The sequence below is a fragment of the Mastigoproctus giganteus genome, chromosome 10 (assembly GCF_048544385.1).
Source record: "Mastigoproctus giganteus isolate SK-2022 chromosome 10, ASM4854438v1, whole genome shotgun sequence".
Taxonomy (NCBI): Eukaryota; Metazoa; Arthropoda; class Arachnida; order Uropygi; family Thelyphonidae; genus Mastigoproctus; species Mastigoproctus giganteus.
Window position 1 is genome coordinate 129,685,274 of NC_143584.1, and position 25,029 is coordinate 129,710,302.

Sequence of the window (25,029 nt, forward strand, 5' to 3'; positions counted from 1 at the left end):
TCATCTTATCTGACTAATATTTCTAGATCTTTTTGATGTAGCATACCTTGATTACTGTCATTACCCACCCTGCCAACCTTGGGGGGACACTGCTGATAACATTAGTCCAAGAAGCATAGCACACACTGATAGACACTCTGATAACTACTGTCTGTCTTGTCCTCTCAACCATCCATTTATCCATAGTAGCAACTTTGCTTACTGCCACACTGCTCCAATTTGTATAGCTGTCTTTTATGCACAACAGATTCAAAATCTTCTCTAAAATTTATGTATATGATGACCAAATTATCTTTTGCATTTAGTTCCATTTTTACTGTGTCATAATATCCAATAAGATTGATCAGACACAATCATGCCTTAACAAATGCATGCTACAACTCAAGTCTAACTGCATTCCTGTCTAGATGGTACTGCATTACATTCCTGTCTAGATGGTACTGCATTACTTCTTTAACCAGTGACTCCCTTATTGTCTCTGGAACAGAAGGTAATCTAACAGGTCTGTAATTATTCATGTCATCCTTTGAATTGGCACAACTCCAGTTCATAGTAAACTCCACTGAATCCATAGAAGCTCTCATAATTATGGCTAAAGATTCATATACCTCCTTTCTTGCCTTTTTTTAATATAATTGGATAGATCCTATCCATGCCAGGTGCCTTTCTTACATTTAACTTCAGCAATGTCTGGTATCCACTCTCCTAAAGAGCTCCTTGTGTAAATGTTGATGCAAAATAATTATTCAGCTTATCAGCAACCTGAGCAGGATCATAAACAGTTGAACCATCAATATAAAGTAAATAAATGTGATTCATCCCTTTCTTCTAGTGTTTACATAAAAAAAGAAGTCTGCTATTTTTCTTATTTCCACCCTTTTCCTGTCCTGTCTGTCCTTTCTTGAAGCAAATTAGTCTTCTGAATTATAATTGGAAGAGTTTAGTTAGTTAATAAGTATCTTGACATCCTTTGCCAAAGACTTCTCATAATCTGCCTTAGCTTGCCTAACATCCTTTGTGACTTGATTGCAGACTATTTTATATCTAGTACAGGCATCTGTATCACCTGATAATTTATATGCATCCCATCTATGTATCACCTGATAATTTATATGCAACCCATCTATGTATCACCTGATAATTTATATGCATCCCATCTATGTATCACCTGATAATTTATATGTATCTCTCAATCCATTTTTCTTTTCTGCAACAAGTCTCATTAGTTCATCTGACATCCGTTTAGGTCTATGCCTTGATCAGCATTTCTTGATATAAAAAGTCTGGTAGCACCTATGATTACTTCCCTGAATGCTTTTTATTTATAATTTGGAGTTGGTAACTTCATCAGTTAGTTCCACTGTATAGAATTTAAAACTGTCCAAGACCGCTATGGTCTGTCCAAGACTGCAGTCACCTTTATGAAAACAAAAGCCCTTCCCTTCAATTGCTACTAATAGTAGGTGTTTTATTTGCAAATTGTTAATGCATGAAGAATGGCTGCTGATAATCAGATCAAGAGTATAGTTTTCTCTTGTTGTCTCTAACATGCTGCTGTAGAAAACAGTCATATAATATATCTACAAAAGTCTTGTTAGCCTGTGTGAGAGTTATAGACCCAAAACTTCCAGTTAATATCTGGAAAGTTAAAATCCCCCATTATAAGACTTTCTGATTTATTGGCTCACTCTATTTCTCTGTATAGCTGTTCATTACAATCCTCACAGTCATTATGCATATAACACATTCTTACTCTCATTTTTGTTTTCTCAGTGCTTATGTCAAACCAAACAGTCTCAAAATTGCTCTGGCCACCCATGCTGACTGGATGCACTGCCTTAGATTTAATATGCTCCTTAACTAAGAGCACAGCCCCCCTTTTCCTGTCCTGCCTGTCCTTTCTTGAAGCAAATTAGTCTTCTGAATTATAATTGGAAGAGTTTAGTTAGTTAGTAAGTATCAAAAATTCAGTTGATTGATTTTATTGAGTTAAATTCTTTGAATTATCAAGTTGGTTATTGTGTCTCAAATTCTTTTGAATAATAAATAAATAAATTTTCTGTTTATAGTCCGGCACGACAACCAAGTCAGTACACTTTACAATAAATCGTCAATACAAATATTTATCGTATTTAGTAGTCACGGGCTTGAACCCTGGTCCACTCAAAGAGTGCATGCTATGCACTGTCGCTCCTGACCACTGGGCTACGTCAGGCCATTGAGTTGGTTATCACTTACCAAGCTGACTTAATTGATCAACAGAGTATACTGTATTGTTTGGATTTATGGTTTAATATTTAATTTAAATGAATACTGCTGCAGAAATTAGGATTAGTAGTGCTAAAATGCAGATAGATGGAGTATATTTGAGAGAGAGAGAGAGAGAGAGAGAGAGAGAGAGAGAGAGAGAGAGAGAGAGAGAGAGAGAGAGAGAGAGAGACCTAAAAACTGCTGAAGTTGCAGTTGAGACAACTGGCCAAAGTTCAGTATGGAAGGTTATATATCAGAGGTCAGTCTAGGTTACTGGTGAAATTGATTTCCTTCTTTAGAGAAGGAAATCAATGTGGGAATAGCTTAAAAAGTATTGCTCTAGGAGTTACTAATAGTGGTACCAATGCCAACATCAATGATGAGACAAAGAATGATGAGTGCAGAGGAAGTTTCTTTAGTGTATGAGATAATTTCGAGGATGATAAAGTATATGATGAGTCTTTTTCTGGTGATTAAAACTTCCGGAAATATTATTATGGATAAGTGGGCAGATTTGAAAACAGTAGCTACAGTATTACTAAGGGTGCCTCCGTAGGCAGGTGGGCTGGAGCAGCAGTGCGTAGCACACGCTTCTTGATTACACCGGGATTCAAGCCTGTGACCACCAAATATGGAGGATGCGGTAGGTCAGGGAATGACCATCGCATATCCCCAGCCAGGATAAAGGGTGAGGGTTGGCATCAGGAAGGGCATCCGGCCATAAAAATTTCATGCCAAAACAGTAAAAACACTGACCTCATATATATATAATGGGAAAAGGCGAGGAAAAAAAAAAAAAAAAAGCTACAGTATTACTAATCAAAAAATTAAATTTTAAAAGTGCTAAATGACAAAAAACGACAACTCAGCATTGTTATGGCCTATATGAGAGCTTGAAGGACAGGGTGGATGCCCTCGAAGGATTAAAAGTGAGGGGCCCCACAAGCTCTCAGCTGCCCACACCAATGCCAGAGCTTGCACTTGGTTATCACGCAACACAGCGGCAGCCCCCAAGGCAGAATGCGCTGGTCTCAAAGGAACTAGTAGTTGTTGGTGACTCTACTGTCAGGGAAACATGCTTTGTAAAAAGGATAGGTGCAACAGGACCAGTGTATGTCTGCCAGGGGCAAAGGTTGATGATGTTGTAGAGCAGATATCATCTTTTAAGGGCACAAGAGGAGATATAGTTGTACACGTTGGCACTAATGATATTAAGAGTAGGAGACCGGCGGAATTACTTAACAAGTACAGGTCACTGTTGGAAAAAGCTGTGAATTAGGGTTAAATTTGAAAGTGTCTGCAATTCTGTGCTGACACGATAGGAGGGAGTATATGATGAGAGCCCTGTCGATCAATTCGGCCCTGGAAAGATTGTGCAAGGCTCAAGGGGTAGAATTTTTTTCAGCCTGGTCTGTACTTGTTAACAGAAGTGACTGCTTCTACAGGGATGGGATACACTTAAATAGAAAGGGTGCAAGAATGTTTGCTGATGCTATCGAGGCAGTGTTAGGTTGGTCGGAAAACAGCTAGATTGGGGGGATACAAGGACTAATAGATTAACAGTAGCCACTGGCAGAGGTGAAAGTGATTCTTGCACTGCTTCTATTAGAATGAGCCGCAGCCTGGAAAATAAGATGCAGGATATTTCAGAGACTGCTGGGAATCATTGGGGTACAAATAAACACATAGGTTCTGTTAGGGTAGCTAAGAAAAAGAACAGGTGCATGTATACTTGCGTGTACACCAATGCTAGGAGTTTAGTAAATAAATTTGATGAATTTGAGGTATTGCTCAAAACATCAAAGGCAGATATTGTGGGGATTTCAGAGACGTGGTGTCACACAGATATAAGGAATGCAGAACTGGAATTTGGGAAGTACAATGTGTACAGAAAGGATAGACAGGATAAGAAGGGAGGAGGGGTTATGCTATTAGTTAAGAAATACATAAAATCCAAGGAAGCGAAGCCAGTCGACATTGCGGGACAGTGCAGTGTCGAGTCAGTTTGGTGTGACATAACCACTGGGAGATCAAAATTGAGAGTAGGAGTGTGCTATAGGCCTAATGACTCTGATGAGTATAATAAGAAACTGTACAGGGAAATAGAGTGGGGCAGTAAATCAGAGAGTCTTATAATGGGGGATTTTAATTTCCCAGATATTGACTGGAATTTGGGCGCTGGTCACTCACACACTAGCAAGGCTTTTGTGGATTTATTGGATGATTGTTTTCTACATCAGCATGTTTGGGAGGAAACTAGCAGGAGTAATACTCTTGATTTGATTATCAGTAGTGATTCTTCATGCATTAAGGCAGTGATCACAGTGTGCTGAAGTGGGATTTACTCAAAGAGGTAACTACCATTAGGGGTAAAGGGAAGGGTTATTGCTTCCGTAAAGGCGACTACGATGGACTGAGACAGTATTTAAATTCTATACAGTGGGATCAACTGATGATGTTACCAACAGCAAATTCAAAATGGGAAGCATTCAAAGAACTTATCTTGGAAGCTACTAGACTTTACATACCACCTAAGAAATATGGTTTAAGGTTTAGGCCTAAGTGGATGTCACATGAACTAATGAGACATATGGCAGAGAAGAAAAATGCATGGGATACATACAAATTAACACGTGACACAGAAGCCTATGATAGATACAAGTTGATCTGTAACCAAGTTACAAAGGAGGTTAGGCAGGCGAAGGCAGATTATGAGAAATCTTTGGCAAGGGATGCAAAGAAAAACAGCAAAGAGTTCTTTACTTATGTAAACTCTAGAAGGAAGGGGATGAATCAGATTGGTCCACTTGATATCGATGGGTCAACTGTTCATGATCCTGCTCAGGTAACTAACAAACTGAATGAATATTTTGCATTGACATTCACACATGAGGAATTATTCAGCGAGGGGAATGCCAGAGGCGTATCCAACTCTGGCAGTAAGCTAGAGAATCTTGTAATAACTGAGAGTAAAGTGGAGGAGAAATTGTTGAAGATAAATACAAGAAAGGCACCTGGGGTGGATGGGACCTATCCAGTTATATTAAAGGAGGCAGCAAAGGAAGTAAGCAAACCCTTAGCCATAATTATGAGAGCTTCCTTGGACTCAGGGGAAGTACCCATGGACTGGAGATGTGCAAATGTGACCCCAATTCACAAAGGGCGACACAAGTAATTATAGACCTGTTGGTTTAACTTCTGTTCGTGGAAAATTAATGGAGGCACTGGTTAAAGAAGCACTGCAGGATCATCTAGAGAATACTTCAGTTATAGCTCAGACACAGCATGGTTTTGTTAAGGGGAAGTCTTGCCTGACCAATCTGATTGGATATTATGATGCAAAAAGAACTGGATGCAGGAAATAACTTTGATATTATATACTTTGATCTTTGAAAGGCTTTTGATACTGTTGCACATGGAAGACTGCTGCACAAATTGGAGCAGTGTGGCATTGGAGGCAAATTGCTGCTATGGATAAAGGGGTGGTTGAGGGGGAGAAGTCAGAGAGTGGTAATCAATGGACACTGCTCATCGTGGACTAATGTTATTAGTGGAGTATCTCAGAGTTCAGTATTTGGTCCATTATTGTTTTCTGTATTTAGAAATGATATTGATGATGGTATATCAAGCTTAATGTCCAAGTTTGCAGATGATACAAAGGTTGGCAGGGTTGTAAAGGACACCACTGACACTATGCTACTGCAACAGGATCTGGAAAGGTTGAGCAGATGGGCTGAGAGGTGGCAAATGAAGTTTAACATTGACAAATGTAAAGTAATACATATGGGAAACAGCAACTCCAGAGCAACGTATCAACTCTGTGGTACTACACTGACAGTGGTAGAGAATGAAAAGGACCTGGAGGTAATTGTGCAGGGAGATATCAAGTTTTCTGAGCAGTGCAGACAGGCTGCAAGAGTAGCTCATTGTGTCTTGTCAATGATATACAGGAATTTTTCTAGCAGGCATAAGGAGGTGATTAATCCCTTGTATAAGGCAATGGTCAGGCCACACCTTGAATACTGTATACAGGTCTGGAGGCCTCATTTCAAGAAGGATGTAGAGATGCTGGAACGAGTACAGAGGAGGGCAACAAGATTAGTGAATGGAACAAATTGGTGCTCTTACGAAAAAAGGCTTAAGCTTTGCAAATTACAGTGTCTGGGGACTAGGCACCAGCGAGGTGATCTGATAGAGGTGTATAAAGCCTTGAATGGTTTGAGCATGCTCAATGCTGATGGGATTCTTCCTCTTGCTCAGAATAATCACCTGAGAGGGCATAAATTCAAATTGAGGAAAGACAGATGTAGGATAGACGTGCGGAAATTTGCCTTTAGCCAGCGGGTGGTTGGTGGAAGTTGTCGTGGAAGTTGATAGCCTAAATAAGTTTAAGGCTCAGCTGGACAGGTATTTCGATCGAACAGAGGGCTGAAGTGGAAGTGGTTATTTTTTATTTATTTATTTTTTTTTTTTTTTTGGCTGATGCTGCATAAGCTTGCTTTCTTGCATCAAATGCCTCTACTAATGCTAATGCTAAATTAATATTAGAACTAATCTTCTATAAAAGCTTGTTCAGTCCTTTCCTACAAATTCTTTTAAAGAGGGAAGATTATGGTTATGTCCATGGAACTAAAAGGCTACAAGTGAGAGAGATAGAAACAGTTGTTGTTGTTGGATTTTTTTTTTTTTTTTTTTTTGGCACAAAAGTAACTTTGGCCATATTGCGCCCAGATAAAACAGACTGAACCTGATAATCAACTGACAGTTCCTAAATGTTTCTTCACTGAAGTCAGGTAGAGATTTAGTTTGGTTTACTAGTTTATTGGTGCATTAGCAGCAAAGGCTATTATGAGCCAAGAGAAGGTTATAAGGTCAAGTTTAAAAATAGGTTCTAGTTCTAACCTTTAAAAGAGGTTGCCTGGTCAAAACGCTATGCAAGTGTATATGCCAAAAAGATATATGGTATATATAATAAAAATATATGCATTATTTTATATACAGCAGGCCTTCATTATAACACGGTTCGCTTTACACTGATTCGTTATAACGCTGTTCTTATATTATAACTTGTATCTGACTATAACACTGTCACAGATCACTATAACGTTCTTTTACAGATTGCATTTTTGGCATATTTAACAAAATCTTTTCATTTGATGGATGCGATAGCTTGAAAATGAATAGCAAAACATCATTAAAATGTTTCCCACGCCGACTTAAGAAATTTTCCCACGCTCAGTGAAATTTTCTCGGACGTTAATTTAATTGCAGTACAGTGACTTGTTACGTAGTTCCGAGATCAGCATTTTAAGAAATGATCAAGTACACTGCTTGTAATATTTGCGTTATATGCATTTATCCGAAGTATAGTCATCACTGAGTACAGTATTAGACATTGTGCGTAACGGACAGTTTATTTGAACATTGTATCATAATTAATGCAACCAACACAGTTGCATTTTCAGTTACCTTTTCGAAGAGTTAATAATGGCCGATGAGAATGAAAAAGCAAAGTCTGGGCACAGTACAAAGACTATAAATGTAAGAAAAAGATGGAATTTGAAAATTAAATTAGACGTTTTGAAGCGAATCGATTCCCATCAATGACAAGCGGATGTGTGCCATAATTTAGGACTGGCAGGTTTAACTGTAAGAACAATTATGAAAAAATAAATTAATTTTAGCAGTGGGAAAAATAGCTGTTCCACTGCAAGCAACTAGGGCTAGGCCGGATATTAGGATTGAAATGGAAAGACGTTAACTAATTTTATTGAAGATAATATCCAATGCAGAATTCGGTTAAGTTAAATATTATAAAAAAAAAAAAAAAAAAAAGAGAGATTAGCCAATATGATCTGAAGAAAACTCAACTAAAAAAAAAAAAAAAAAAAAAACGTGGAATCATTTAAAACTGGTAAGAGCTGGTTGAATAGATTTAAAATCTAGGGAGAAACCACTAGTAGTAGTAGTAGTGGCATGTGATGCAAGAATGCAAGTGCATGAGCTTATGCAGCATCAGCCAAAAAAAAAAAAAAAAAAAAAAATCACACCATTCCCTCCAAATGCCTGTCCAGTTCCTCCTTAAATTTATTCAACCTATCGACTTCCATAACAACCGATGGAAGTTTGTTCCAGCAATTAACCACCCGCTGGCTAAATGCAAATTTCCACACATCTATTCTACATCTGTCTTTTCTTAATTTGAATTTATGCCCCCTTAGGTTCGTAATCTGAACAAGTGGAAGGATCCCTTCAGAATTCAGCGTGCTCAACCCATTCAAGGCCTTATACACCTCAATCAGATCACTGCGCAGGTGCCTGGTCTCCAGCCACTGCAATTTGCAGAATTTAAGCCTCTCTTGGTATGAGGATCCCTTCATTCCCCTCACCAATCTTGTTGGTCTTCTCTGTGCAAGCTCAAGCAAATCTACATCCTTTCTAAAATGAGGCCTCCAGACCTGTACGCAGTACTCAAGGCGTGGCCTGACCATTGCCTTATACAAAGGGACAATCACCTCCTTTTCCCTGCTAGCAAAATTCCTATATATCATTGACAAAACCCCATGACGTGCCCTGGCAGCCTGTCTGCATTGCTCAGAAAACTTCATATCTGACTACACAATTACTCCAAGGTCTTTTTCATTTTCTACAACCTTAAGTGTAGTACCACACAGTTGGTACGTTTCTCTGGGGTTACTTCTACCCATATGCAGTACTTTGCATTTGTCAAGGTTAAACTTCAGTTGCCACTACTTAGCCCATCTGCCCAAATTATCTAGATCCTGTTGCAGTAGCACACTGCCATTACTGTCATTAACAACCCTGCCAACCTTTGTATCATCTGAAAACTTCGACAATAAGCCTGATATACCTTCATCAATATCATTGATAAATATACAAAACAATAGTGGACCCAACACCGAACCGTATGGGACTCCACTAATAACATTAGTCCACGAAGAGCAGCACCCATCGATTACCACTCTGTCTTCTCCCACTTAACCATCCTTTTATCCACTGTAGCAACTTACCCTTAATACCATTCTGCTCCAATTTATACAATAATCTTCCATGTGCAACAGTGTCAAAAGCTTTCCTGAAATCCAAAAATATGATATCAAAATTATTTTTTGCATCCAGTTCCATTGTAACGACATCATAATATCCTATCAAATTTGTCAGACAAGACTTTCCCTTAACAAACCCATGCTGTGTCTGAATTATTGCTGCAGTCTTGTCTAGATGATCCTGCAATGTATCTTTAACCAGTGACTCCATTATTTTACCCGGAACAGAAGTTAAACTAACTGGTCTGTATTTACTCGTGTCACCCTTCAATCCCCTTTGTGAATTGGGGATACGTTTGCACATCTCCAGTCCATGGGAACTCTCATAATTATGGCTAAGGGTTTGCTTAGTTGCTTTGCTGCCTCCTTTAATATAACTGGATAGATCACATCCACGCCAGGTTCTTTTCTTATGTTTAACTTCAACAATTTCTCCTCCACTTTGCTCTCAGTTATTACAAAATCATTAAGTATCCTGTTACAATTTGATAACCTTCTGCCATTTTCAAACCTTAATAATTCCTCATGTGTGAATGTAGATGCAAAATACTCATTCAGTTTGTTTGCTACTGAGCAGGATCATCAGCAGTCGAACCATCAATGTCAAGTGGATCAATCAGATTCATTCCCTTCCTTTTAGAGTTTATATAAGTAAAGAAATCCTTGCTGTGTTTCTTAGCATCTTTTGCCAAGGATTTCTCGTAATCTGCCTTTACCTGCCTAACCTCCTTTGTGACCTGATTACAGACTAGCTTATATCTGCCATAGGCTTCTGAGTCGCTTCATAATTCATATGCGTCCCATGCATTTTTCTTCTCTGTTATGAGTCTCATTAGTTCATTAGATAACCATTTAGGCCTAAACCTTGAACAATATTTCTTAATAGGTATGAAACTTTTAGTAGCATCCACGATTAATTCCTTGAATGCTTCCCAGTTAGAATTTACTGTTGGTAACATCGTCAGTTGATCCCACTGTACAGAATTTAAAAACTTTCTGAGACCACTGTACTCACCTTACGGAAGCAAAAACCCTTTCCTTTACCCCTGATGGTAATTAAATCTTTAAGTAAATCCCACATTAGTACACTGTGATCACTGCCACCTAGTGGTTCCTTTATCTACAAATTCTTAATACACGAATGATCACAGCTGATAACCAGATCAAAAGTATTACTCTCTCTGGTTGCCTCTCGAACATGCTGCTGCAGAAAACAATCATCCGATAAATCCACAAAAGTCTGACTAGTGTGTGAGTGACCAACCCACAAGTTTCAGTCAATATCTTGGAAGTTAAAATCCCCCATTAGTGCAGATCAAGGAGCCGAAACTTTTGTGAAAACGAATGCCTAAAAGAAGTTTCATATTGAAAGAAGAATAAAAGCATGCCAGGTTTCAAAGTGGCGAAGGATCGGGTGACTTTATTGTTGGGTGGTAACGCTGCGGGGGATTTAAAATTAATACCCGTTTTAGTTTATTTAGAAGAGGGCCAAAGTTCATCCCAAAATCGACAAATTTTTCATGAATAAATTCATCACTTAAATTAAATCAATTAAAATCAATTAAATTCATGATTTTAATTGGAATTTTAAGTTTAATTTTTATACGTAAGTAGTTACCAAATAATTATATACATATATAATGCAGAATATTTTATATGTACAAATATTGGAATATTAAATATTTTGACCGACATTTGTGCATCTTTTCACTACCGTTTATTATTGATTAGGAAATATCCTATGGCACCGACCGCAACTTACAAATACATATGTTACCTTATGGGAGCGGAGCTCGCTTAGTGCAGATTCAATTAGTGCTCTGTTTTTCCGGAACGAATTATCAGCGTTAAGTGGGGGGTCACCTGTATATATATATATATATATATATATATATATATATATGTATGTATATAAATTAATTAGTTGAAAAAATTTAAAAACAGCTGACAGGTGGTCACTGTCAGATAAAATCAGACTGTATAAGGAGTATATAAGGCTCAGTTAGATGGTTAAAAGAGATAAAACATGTATCGTTAAAATCTGGGCACCCCATTAAAATATTTCTGAGAGATAAAACTGTCACAGGACTTGCACCTAGGAAGGGTCATCAGCCCTCAGCAAAAGCGAATGTGTCAGATGACTGTGTACTATGCAGAGCCGAGCAGGAACAATTTTCTCTTTACAATTCCTGGGCAGACCAGACTGATACAGTTCAATTACAGGCTTTTATCTGATGCAATTTATTTGTAGTCTGTTTATTCCATGAACACTGCCATTGGGAGTTTATCTTGTTAAGTATTATTAGCCTGTAATCTGTATAGGGAACTGACAGGCATCAATTATTAGTAAGAATTTCTTATTTCTTGCTAATACCAGCTTACTAATACATTTCCCCTAACCCCAATGTAGCTAGGAATCCAGAAGCAGATATCATATTCACATTCATGGAGAGAGAGAGAGAGAGAGAGAGAGAGAGAGAGAGAGAGAGAGAGAGAGAGAGAGAGAGAGAGAGAGAGAGAGAGAGAGAGAGGGGGGGGGGGATCAGCAGGTGATACCTGCTGGACTTGAGACAGAAATGGATGAGGGGTTATTTTTCACCGATAATAAAGCCTGTATGATGCTCAAAGAATAGGAATACAAAATGAACAATTGGCACTGGCAAATACTGAAATGATCCAAGGCTAACTCCATAGCATATAGCTCTGCACTATATATGCAGTATCCAGGGAGAATGTGCTCAGATATAGTAATGTCTAGAAGACAGTAGCAGATCCTACATGTAATCCCAACTTTGAACTGTCTGTGTAAGCTGGCAAGAAGTCAGGATGTTCAGCTCAGTGCATTGAAAAGAGCTGCAGGTAAACAGATGACAGAGTATCCAACTTTACCCATTTTTTAAGGGAAAAGCTGAATGGTGGAACATGAGCATGCCAGGGTGGAAGGGGCTGCACTGGTGATTAAGCAACCTTGTCTAACAAGATGTATAGCTCTCTGAGTAGCTCTTGGACTCTAATACTGAAAGGATGGTTTGGTTTGGTTTTGGTTTTAGCTTTTATGGTGCATGGGCAACTAAGGCCATGATGCGCCAAGTCCAATATTTAAATAAGACACATGTTAAATAAACAGTAATAGATGTACATGTATAAATGCATAAACAAAATGGTTAAAAGGCAAGTAAATTTAAATAAAAATAATATCTGATAAAATAAATATAGGTAATACATATTAAAAAAACATTTATATACATGTATAGAGGTTTGTAGTTTTTAAAAAGTTAAAAATTGTGGGCATATTGTCTTTGTCAGTTAAAATCTGACTGGCTGTATAAGGCTCAGTCAGATGGTTAACAGCGTGCATTTAAAAATTTTGGACAGTCAATAACAATATGTTTCAATGTTAAAATGGTGGTCACAATGCTCGCACACAGAACAGTCATCAGCCCTCAGCAGAAAAGCAAGGTCGAAAGGATGGTTGGTAGTCTGGTGGGTGTTGTACAAATTTTCCCATTGTTGCTCAAAAACAGATAACCGTAGGATGGTCTGGCAGGGATTTCAGTTTTCCGGTCATCGAAGTACAGTTTCTGGCTGATGCATATGCCTGGGACCCATACAAGTGCATAATAGATGTGTAAGGTGCATCAGTCGGCACCACAAGATGTAGAAGTGAGAGCCAGAAGAATATTCAAACCTCTTGTGCACATTGTATGAAGTTGGTGAATGTGTTTGAGAAATATCAATTTTTTATCAAGCATGAGTCCCAAAAATTTCATTTCGTGTCTAGTGCTACTGGAATCATCTTGTTTAAGCCTCAATTCAGGTGCAGGATGAAGTTATGCTTATAACAAAAAAATATACACATATGGTCTTCTGCAGTGAGAACGTGAATCCATTAGTCAATGCCCAGGAGTTAAGGCAATCAATGGCTTGTTGCAGTTATCTGTCAATAACTCTCATGTTGCATTACTGAGAAAATATGCTAAAGTCATCATCACAGAGGGTGCTGTTTACAGTTGGAGGAAGTTGTTCTGGGATGGAATTTGATGGAGAAAAGCGTAACACTTAATACTGATCCTTGCAGAACTCTCTCCTCTTGGCAAAAGGGATGAGAGTGAGGATCCAACATGAACTTGAAAAAGAATGATTGGCTAAAATGTTTTTAATAAAAACGGGAAGATACCCTCTAAGACTGAGACTATACAAGTCCTTTAAGATGCCAAATTGCCAAGTTGTGTCATATGCTTTCTCCATATCAAAGAATACAGACACAAGATGTTCACGTTTTAGGAAAACATCCATCTGGGATGTTTTAGGAAAACATGTCAGAGCTTGTCAGAACAACAGGATGATAATTAGTAGGAATTTTAAGATCCTTTCCTGGCTTCACGAAGGCAAGAATGGTTGCCATTTGCCAGGCATCCGGAAACTGCTCTTCAATAAAAATTCTGTTATACGGGAGAAAGTAATCAGATTTTTAACCAGATTTTGGTTAAAGGTACTTAATCATTTCATAATAGATGCCGTCTGGTCCAACAGCACTTACCTTAGAAAGGATGAGCTCTCTTTTCAGCTACTGAACAGTGAATAGCCCACTTTAGGGATAAAGTCCTTTTGATGTGAAATTAAATGCCAATTTTTCACTTTTCAATTGCTTTTCTCCAGGAAAATTCTTTGCCAAGAAAGATTCTATTAAATAAAACTAGAAGATGATCCTTAGATTGTCTGGAAAGGTGCTTTATCATTTCATAGCAGATGTCATGGGGCCCAACAGCACTTGCTTGTGAGAGAATGAGTACCCTTCTTTCTCTCTCTCTCTCTCTCTCTCTCTCTCTCTTTCTTTTCCCCTTTTAGGACCCAAGAACTCTGTGTGGGAGGGGATATATGTTACTAATGAGATTTTGCAAATATTTACTCTAAAATATTTTTAACTGCACTTGGATCTGCAACTGGACATCCATTATGCTCTAGGATCACTGAAGGGCATGGTGGATATTTCCTCTTATCCCAGACTACTTTTGCAGCAGCCTGGGTTATGGAGGAAGTGAAGTAGATCTAAAATTCCCTTTGGCTCAGACATCATATATATCATGCTTTAAAGGATATTAAATTTTCGGTGGTAAGATATTGGCAGCCCCACACCATGTTTCGGACTTTTCTTGGTGCTGTGCATTCTGAATTCCACCAAGGTTTTGGAAATGGCGTAAACTGTGTACATATATTTGTAATTGGAACTACTGATAGGCTGCTGGCTGACTCTTGTGTTGTCAAATTGTGACAGATGTTCAAAGGTGTTCCAGTCAGCCTATGAAACTTCCACTGAGATATCCTTGATTGTTGACATGGTTTTTTTTCAGTCAGAAGAGATATTACAGGGAAGTGAATACTCCCATATGGATTTTCTTCAACCTCCCATGTGAACAAAGGAGAGAAGGGGAGTAAATGGAGATCAATTGCAGTAAACGGATGGATAGGCATGAGGAAAAAGGTGTTCGTTCCTCCATTAAGGGGAGAGAGATCATTATTTTCAAGCATGTACTCTATTTTTACAACCCCTCATATCAGAGTCTACTCTACTCCAGAGGGTATTATGTCTATTAAAATCTCTTAACAAAAGAATTGGAACAGACAGTTGCACGATGAGATCATTAAGGTCTGTCTGGGAGATATTGATCCCAGGTAGAAAATATACTGAACAAACCCTACAAAGAGGCAAACAGCTACTGTCTCTATAGTGGTTGTAAGAGGGATTACTTGGAAAGAGATATGGCTTGCTACTAGGATGGAAACTCTACCATAAGCAGGTCCATCTCTGGTTCTGTCTTTACATATTATGCTAACATTAAGTAAGGTAGTGTCTTCATTTGGCTTTAGATATGTCTCCTGCAAACAGAGAGGCACACTAGCTTGTGCTTATGGAGGAGGATCTTCATGATGTTATCAACATTCCATTAGAATCCATTGCAATTTCCCTTGTATGAATTTCGTCTTTATGGGTCTGCCAGACGGCTTCCAAAGTGCTGAGGGCTTTGCTTTCTCAGTCTTTGATTTATCCTTTTTGGGAAACATGTGTTGCCCAGTGTCCATATCATCATCAGCAAAAATTTCCAAGACCACAACTTTGTTTCCTTTACATCTATCTCTATGCTGGCCAATTCACCATCTATCGGTTAGCACACGCACGCACGCAGCCATCTTCTTGGCACAGCGTAAGCCCTGCTAACCCACGCCTGGAATCACTCTAGTTCTGCAGATGAGATTACTAGGGTTAAGACAGATCTTGTGAGGTGCAGCTACCCCACCAGTGCCCTAGATAAGTGTAACTTACAGGTCCGTGACCATATAGCAACCTACAGGACCATGCACAGTAATGACTCCACTTTGACTGTTTTTATCCCGTTCTACCCAAACCTATCACAAGAGATTTCTAGAGTCTTAAAGGCTCATAGGATAAAGTGCTTACAACTCTCGGGCAGGAAGTTGCGATCCCTCGTCTTAAGAGTTAAAACATCGGTTCCCCACTTGCTGCAGAGTGGATTAGTCTACCGTATTTCCTGCCATGACTGCACTGGCTACTACATTGGGGAAACTGGTAGAAGGCTCAGCAGTTGTGTTTCTGAACACAAAAAAGCTATCTATTTAGCGAACATGGAGCACTCAGCCATTGCTCAGACTGTAACTAGAACGAGCGTAGCCTGTGCGGACGTACATTTTTGCCGCTCCTGAAACAGAGAAGTTTTTTTTGATTTATTTTCTGTTTTATTAGCTTAAATTGGCATATTAACTTATTTTCTAGAGTAGTTTTATATTCTTATTTACGATACTTAGATTAAAGTAACTTAGATAGAGATTTTGTAGGTATTACTTAGTATCGGAAAGGGTATCAAATCCACGTGTTTACCGTTCGTAAAGAGCCACCATTGTTACGCAATACAAAATATCTCGAAATAGATAGCATAAGCTTAATATAGTATAGTATAGTACATAATATTGTCAATTAATCAGATAATTAATCTTGTTGAACTTCATTGTCAATTAAATTGTACTTTTAACTATACATATAACGACTTGAGTTAGGTAACATAAATAATTAGTAAAAATAAATAATTAATACTTAACTTGATACGGAAGTTATATAGAGGGATTTCGCAGATAAAACTCGATACTGAAACATAAATATAGCGTTATAACTGTGTTGAGATATAAGTTTAGGGTTTTAATTTTGTACTGAAATTGAAATTTTATTGAAATCGAAATCATGACTTTGACCAGAGCAGCAAAGCAAAAGGCTCAAGCTAATGGGAGTGCTGTGGCTCAGGGGAGAACTGAGGGGGGGCAGTTGCCCTATAAATCACAGCCTATTAAAATGCATTACTTGCTTGATGTTTGTGGAGCAGTCAGGTACGGGACATGATACTGCCATGGGGGATGTCTTCGTGTGTGCGCGATGCAAGGAGTGTAAGGAAATCAGGCGACAACTCAGCATTGTTATGGACCTATATGAGAGCTTGAAGGACAGGGTGGATGCCCTCGAAGGATTAAAAGTGAGGGGCCCATCAAGCTCTCAGCTGCCCACACCAATGCCAGAGCTTGCACTTGGTCATCACACAACACAGCGGCAGCCCCCAAGGCAGAATGCGCTGGTCCCAAAGGAACTAGTAGTTGTTGGTGACACTATTGTCAGGGAAACAGGAAACATGCTTTGTAAAAAATACAGGTGGAACAGGACCGGGATATGTCTGCCAGGGGCAAAGGCTGATGACATTGTAGAGCAGATATCATCTTTTAAGGGCACAAAAGGTGATATAGTTGTACATGTTGGCACTAATGATATTAAGAGTAGGAGACCGGCAGAATTACTTAACAAGTACAGGTCACTGTTGAAAAAACCCGTGAATTAGGGTTGAATTTGAAAGGGTCTGCAATTCTACCCAGACACGATAGGAGGGAATATATGATGAGAGCCCTGTCGATCAATTCGGCCCTGGAAAGCTTGGTCTGTACTTGTTAACAGGAGAGACTGCTTCTACAGGGATGGGATGCACTTAAATAGAAAGGGTGCAAGAATGTTTGCTGATGCTATTGAGGCAGTGTTAGGTGGGTCGAAAACTGCTATATTGGGGGGATACAAGGGCTAATAGATTAACAGTAGCCACTGGCAGAGGTGAAAGTGATTCTTGCACTGCTTCTATTGGAATGAGCCGCAGCCTGGAAAATAAGATGCAGGATATTTCGGAGACTGTTGGGAATCATTGGGATACAAATAAACACATAGGTTGTGTTAGGGTAGCTAAGAAAAAGAACAGGTGCATGTATACTTGCGTGTACACCAATGCTAGGAGTTTAGTAAATAAATTTGATGAATTTGAGGTATTGCTCAAAACATCAAAGGCAGATATTGTGGGGATTTCAGAGACGTGGTGTCACACAGATATAAGGAATGCAGAACTGGAATTTGGGGAGTACAATGTCTACAGAAAGGATAGACAGGGTAGGAAGGGAGGAGGGGTTATGCTATTAGTTAAGAAATACATAAAAATCCAAGGAAGTGAAGCCAGTCGACATTGCTGGACAGTGCAGTGTCGAGTCAGTTTGGTGTGACATAAGCATTGGGAGATCAAAATTGAGAGTAGGAGTGTGCTATAGGCCTGATGACTCTGATGAATATAATGAGAAACTGTATGGGAAAATAGAGTGGAGCAGTAAATCAGAGAGTCTTATAATGGGGGATTTTAATTTCCCAGATATTGACTGGAATTTGGGGGCTGGTCACTTACACACTAGCAAGGCTTTTGTGGATTTATTGGATGATTGTTTTCTACATCAGCATGTTCGGGAGGCAATTAGAGGGAGTAATACTCTTGATTTGATTATCAGTAGTGATTCTTCATGCATTAAGAATCTGCAGGTAAATGAACCACTAGGTGGCAGTGATCAAAGTGTGCTGAAGTGGGATTTACTCAAAGAGGTAACTACCATTAGGGGTAAAGGGAAGGGTTATTGCTTCCGTAAAGGCGACTACAATGGACTGAGGCAGTATTTAAATTCTATACAGTGGGACCAACTGATGATGTTACCAAAAGCAAATTCAAAATGGGAAGCATTCAAAGAACTTATCTTGGAAGCTACTAGGCTTCACATACCAACTAAGAAATATTGTTCAAGGTTTAGGCCTAAGTGGATGTCAGATGAACTAATGAGACCTATGGCAGAGAAGAAAAATGCATGGGATACATACAAATTAACACGTGACACAGAAGCCTATGATAGATACAAGTTGATCTGTAACCAAGTTACAAAGGAGGTTAGGCAGGCGAAGGCAGATTACGAGAAATCTTTGGCAAGGGATGCAAAGAAAAACAGCAAAGAGTTATTTACTTATGTAAACTCTAGAAGGAAGTGGATGAATCAGATTGGTCCACTTGATATCGATGGGTCAACTGTTGATGATCCTTCTCAGGTTGCTAACAAACTGAGTGAATAATTTGCATCGACATTCACACATGAGGAGTTATTCAGCGAGGGGAATGTCAGAGGTGTATTCAACTCTGGCAGTGAGCTAGAGAATCTTGTAATAACTGAGAGTAAAGTGGAGGAGAAATTGTTGAAGATAAATACAAGAAAGTCACCTAGGGTGGATGGGATCTATCCAGTTATATTAAAGGAGGCAACAAAGGAAGTAAGCAAACCCTTAGCCATAATTATTAGAGCTTCCTTGGATTCAGGGGAAGTACCCATGGACTGGAGATGTGCAAATGTGACCCCAATTCACAAAGGAGGATCAAAGGGCGACACAAGTAATTATAGACCTGTTAGTTTAACTTCTGTTCCTGGAAAATTAATGGAGGCACTGGTTAAAGAAGCACTGCAGGATCATCTAGACAAGACTTCAGTTATAGCTCAGACACAGCATGGTTTTGTTAAGGGGAAGTCTTGCCTGACCAATTTGATTGGATACTATGATGCAGTAACAAAAGAACTGGATGCAGGGAATAACTCTGATATTATATACTTGGATCTTAGAAAGGCTTTTGATACTGTTGCACATAGAAGACTGCTGCACAAATTGGAGCAGTGTGGCATTGGAGGCAAACTGCTGCTATGGATAAAGGGGTGTTTGAGGGGGAGAAGTCAGAGAGTGGTAATCAATGGACACTGCTCATCGTGGACTAATGTTATTAGTGGAGTATCTCAGAGTTCAGTATTGGGTCCATTATTGTTTTCTGTATTTATAAATGATATTGATGATGGTATATCAAGCTTAATGTCCAAGTTTGCAGACGATACGAAGGTTGGCAGGGTTGTCAAGGACACTACTGACACTATGCTACTGCAACAGGATCTGGAAAGGTTGAGCAGATGGGCTGAGAGGTGGAAAATGAAGTTTAACATTGACAAATGTAAAGTACTACATATGGGAAACAGCAACCCCAGAGCAACGTATCAAATCTGTGGTACTACACTGACAGTGGTAGAGAATGAAAGGGACCTGGGGGTGGTTGTGCAGGCAGATATGAAGTTCTCTAAGCAGTGCAGACGGGCTGCAAGAGTACCTCATGGTGTATTGTCAATGATATATAGGAATTTTTCTAGCAGGCATAAGGAGGTGATTATTCCCTTGTATAAGGCAATGGTCAGGCCACACCTAGAGTACTGTATACAGGTCTGGAGGCCTCATTTCAAGAAGGATGTAGAGATGCTGGAACGAGTACAGAGGAGGGCAACAAGACTGGTGAATGGAACAAAGGGGTGCTCTTACGAAGAAAGGCTTAAGTTTTGCAAATTACAGTGTCTGGGGACTAGGCACCAGCGAGGTGATCTGATAAGGTGTATAAAGCCTTGAATGATTTGAGCATGCTCAATGCTGATGGGATTCTTCCTCTTGCTCAGAGTAATCACCTGAGAGGGCATAAATTCAAATTGAGGAAAGACAGATATAGGATAGACGTGAGGAAATTTGCCTTTAGCCAGCGGGTGGTTGGTTGGTGGAACAGACTTCCATCCCTTGTCGTGGAAGTTGATAGCCTAAATAAGTTTAAGGCTCAGCTGGACAGGTATTTCGAACAAACGGAGGGGTGAAGTGGAAGTGGTTATTTTTTATTTATTTATTTATTTGCTTTTTTTTTTTTTTGGCTGATGCTGCATAAGGTTGCTTTCTTGCATCAAATGCCTCTACTTATGCTAATGCTAACTTCTGCTCAACCCAGCACGACATTGACCCATGCCACGATGTCATGATTATTGATCAGTCCTACCATTATCATCGCCACACCTGGTTGGAGTCACTGCACATCTCATGCTGTAGCGATTCCTTTGACCAAAACAGAGGATGTTGTGCCCATCCCAATTACTGAGACGACCATTCTCTTGGCTGACAAACGTTGGCATTTACAATGTTCTCAGGCATTACAGCTACAAGCTTTCCCTTCTAATAACTAATTGTTACATACACCTAGTTTCCCATACATGACTGCCATGGCACGCACATAGAGTTCTATATTTCTATATTTTAAATTAACGGTCACAACTGATGAAGGACGCCTTCCAATCTGAAAGCTACTTTCCTGTATTATTTTTACTTGTGTTTTTTTTTCATGTGAACATCAACGTGTTTTTACATAACATTAAACATATCTTTAACTGCAACCTGTCATTTTCTTTTCATTTTTGCTCTGTGGCACAATAATTTATTAATATTAATATGAATCCAGAGCACAAAGGCCCTTTTTGCTTATATCTATCTCTATGTTTTCACTTGCCGCAAGCAGCAAATCAGGTTTTTTAGTTTTCTCTGTATTACTTTGTTTAGTTAGAGGAAGTGCAGCAATTGGTATTGATATGGGAGTGGCAGCTGTTTGAGCATTTTGTACCGGCTTTTGAGTGTTCAATAAATCTTTTACTCCCATGCAATGGGAGTAAAAGATTCTTTCGGTGTGATTGTCATATCCGTTTTAGTCCCAACAGAGTATTTCCCTGCAGTTTTATGAACATGTGTGGCCTTATTGCTACTTATTGGCATTACCATTTTTATTGCCTCCTAATATGGAATATTCAGCTCTACTTTGTGTTGCTGTATTTTCTTTTCTTGTTTCTACCACTGGCATGCCCATGAGTATGCAGGGTGCTCACCATCATATTTGACACAAACAAGTTTTGTGGCTGAACATGCATTGCATTACATTCATGGTCTTTTGTACCACTGAGTCCAAGCACAGGCAGCACACCATCTGGGAATGTCCATATTTCTGGCATTTGAAACATCACAGTGGGTTTGGAATATGCAATCTTACTGTGCAATTTATGAACCCAGCTGTTATCAAATTGGGAGATGCTGAAGTATTAAATGTAAGGATGATGTTTCTGGTTAGTATTAACTTCCCAACCCTATGCATGGAAATTCTTTTAACAGCAATCACTCCATGTGTCTTTAGTTCAGAGCAGATTTCCTCCTCAGTAAACTCACGGAAGTCCCACTCTGAAATGACGTCTCTTGATGAATTTAGTGTTCTACACATTTTCCCAGAAATTTGTATTCCATCAAATGATGTTGCTTGGAGTAGCTGCCTAGAATGCCAGTCATTTTTGGTTTCAATTAAGAGATCCTCAGAACAAAGCCTCTTAACTGATTTCAGGGAACCTGTTAACCCCTTTAAACCCTTCAGTATGAAGAAGGGCAACATTTTCCCAATAGGTTTCTCAGTTTTTGAATGCATAATTAAGAATTTTGATATGGGACCTAAGAGCACTTCAGTTCTCTGTCTCTTTGCTATATTGGCAGTGTCTGTTTCATGATTTTTCTTTTTTGATAAGGACCATATTGGGGCCCCTGAAGAAATAATGTTATTGGTATTCATAGTGGTTTTAAATTTGTTTCAGTGCCCGAGCTCCCCACCCGCAACAGAGCCCAAACGGGTAGTCCTACCTAGTAAACAATAAATGCACTCATGAGCGGGATGCCAGTGCTACCAAGAAACCATACCTGCATCTCCGCCAGCCTGAATCCTGTTGCTTACACCACGAGAGTAGGGGCATAGCATCAACACGGTTGACCCTAGCAGGCAAAGCCACTAATCGACTGATCCTGGCCAAGCCATCCCGGACTACCCATCTTGTCAAAGCAGGGGCCAAAGTGATGTGTTGAAGCTGGGCTCCCTCAACTATCAGATTTCCCTTTCTGAGTTTGCATGGGTGGCACAGCAAATACACGATTCCTATGATGTTAGCCTAGAACCTAGGCTGTGTCTGTTGAATCCCAGTAATGCTAATTTGGAAGACCAACAGCATCACTGGGAGGTCCCATTCGGAGCAGTTACCATACAGGAGCATATTATCGTACAAATACAGGCTTTATGCTTTCAGCATTAACAGAATCAATTTATAGACAAGAAAAGTTGTAACAAAGATGAAAGTCTGTATTTATCACTCTTACTCATGATAGCCCCCCCTCCACACAACTGTAAGAAAGAAGAACATTTGCCCACTTGCCTCCCTTTTGGTTAGTGTGTGTGCGGGTTTATTTATTACATACCAGTTAGGTTTTCTTCTGCTCCAAGATGCAATTTCTTCCCTTCCATCTTCTCAACTGTTTCATCATTGAACTTATACCATACACCTGAAATCCTGTCTTTTATATGAGCCACATAGTGGCCAGAATATGCACTAGGGCCTCTATGTATAAGTACAGCACAAAGGTCATAAACCACAGAATTATCTAGAAAAGAAAGAAACAAAGAAAATAAGTTTTCATTGCAGTTATCTTAATATACAAATCAATTTATATAATTCCACATCTCATTTTGTGGATATACGAGTCATCAACTCATTTTACTGGTTTAAAATCACATGCAATAAGGAAAGAATCAAAACATGAAAGAGTTGAACAAAAAGTTAAGTATTTTATTCCTTTCCAACATGATTCTCATCCCTCAACCTCAGCAGTGGATAGGGAACAAAAACAAAGCATTTCTCTAAAGAAAAATCATATCATCTATTTAGTATTAGTAGTGGCAAATGATGCAAGAAAGGAAAGTTTGCTCATATAGCATTAGCAAAAAAAAAAAACTTCCCACTGTACCCATCCATCCCTTGCAACAGTTTGTCTAGTTCTTTCAATTTATTCAAGCTATTCACTTCCACAACAACAGATGGTAGTTTGTTCCAGCATTCAACCAACCACTAGCTAAAAGCAAACTTCAGCATATTTATTCTGCAACCATACTTCCTCAATTTTAATTTATGCTCCCTCATGCGTGTAGTCTGAGTCACATCAGTATTGAGATTACTCAATTCATTCAAAGCCTTAAACACCTCAATCAGTTCACCTCACAGATGCCTAGCTTCCAGATGCTGCAATTTGCAGAACTGAAGCCTTTCTTGGTAAGAGCACCACTCTGTTCCAGTTTCAGCAGCTCTACATCCTCCTGTATGCAGTACTCAAAATGTGGCCTGACCACTGCCTTATACAAATGGATATTCATCTCCTTATTCCTGCTAGCAAAATTCCTGTATATCATTGCCAAAACCCCATGAGCTGTCCTGGCAGCCTGTTTGCACTTCTCAGAGAACTTCATATCTGACTGTACAATTACCCCAAGGTCTTTTTCATTTTCTACTACCCTGAGTGTAGTACCATATAATTGGTATGTTACTCTGGGATTACTGCTACCCATACACAGTACTTTGCATATGTCAATGTTAAACTTCAATTGCCATTTCTCAGCCCATCTGCATAATTTTTCTAGATCTTGTTGCAGTAGCATACTGTCATTAACTGTCCTGCCAACTTTTGTATCATCTGGAGACTTAGACATTAAGCCTGATATACCTTCATCAGTATCATTAATAAATACCAAAATCAACAATAGGCCCAGCTGTAAACCCTGGGGGATTCCATGAATAACGTTAGTCCATGAAGAACAGTGTCCATTGATAATCACTCTGTCTTCTCCCACTCAATCATCCCTTTATCCATAGCCTAACTGGCCCTTAATGCCACACTGCTGCAATTTGTACAGCAGTCTTTTATGTTCAACAGTATCAAAAGCTTTCCTAAAATCCAACTATAAGATATCAAAATTATTTTTTGCATCCAATTCCTTTGTTACTGAATCATAGTATCCAATCAAATTGTCAGACAAGATTTTCCGTTAAAAAGCCAATGCTGCGACTGACGTATAATTGCACTCCTGTCTAGATGGTCCTGCATTACTTTTTTAATCAGTGACATCCCTATTTTTTCTGGAACAAAAGTTAAGCTCACAGGTTTATAATTACTCCTCTCACCCTTTTCATCCTCTTCCTGAATTGGGGATATATTCGCACATCTCCAGTCCATGGGGACTTCCTCTGACTCCATGGATGCTCTAATAATCATGGCTAAGAGTTTGCTTATCACCTTTGCTGCCTTCCTTAACTGGATAGAACCCATCCATTCCAGGTGCCATTCTTATGTTTAACTTCAATTTCTCTTCCACTTTCCTCTCAGTTATTACAAAATTTCTTGATATTTCACATTTAGTAATAAAACTGTTTAAGTGTGATATTTTTAAAAGTATTTTTATGAATTGACATCATTTATTTCCTACACAATGCTGCTGTCCAAGGCCCCAGACTAAGTATTAATGAATATTTCAAAAATATATTATAACAATTGTACCAGTCACAAGTATTCAAAAATGGCATAAGTTCATAAAATAAAGTAAAATTCCATTAAAGCAAA

At 39.0% G+C, this 25,029-nt stretch overlaps 1 protein-coding gene across 8 annotated transcripts in view; it reads right to left on the reverse strand.

Moving 5' to 3' along the window:
- Positions 1–25,029, reverse strand: part of LOC150079283 (ubiquitin carboxyl-terminal hydrolase 48-like) — a 955,076-nt gene that overhangs the window by 661,613 nt on the left and 268,434 nt on the right. For all 8 annotated transcript variants that reach the window (XM_090382262.1, XM_090382266.1, XM_090382265.1 and 5 more), the window contains one exon: positions 22,840–23,022. In XM_090382262.1, coding sequence (XP_090238388.1) covers positions 22,840–23,022 — 183 coding nt within the window. The remainder of the gene's footprint in view (positions 1–22,839; positions 23,023–25,029) is intronic.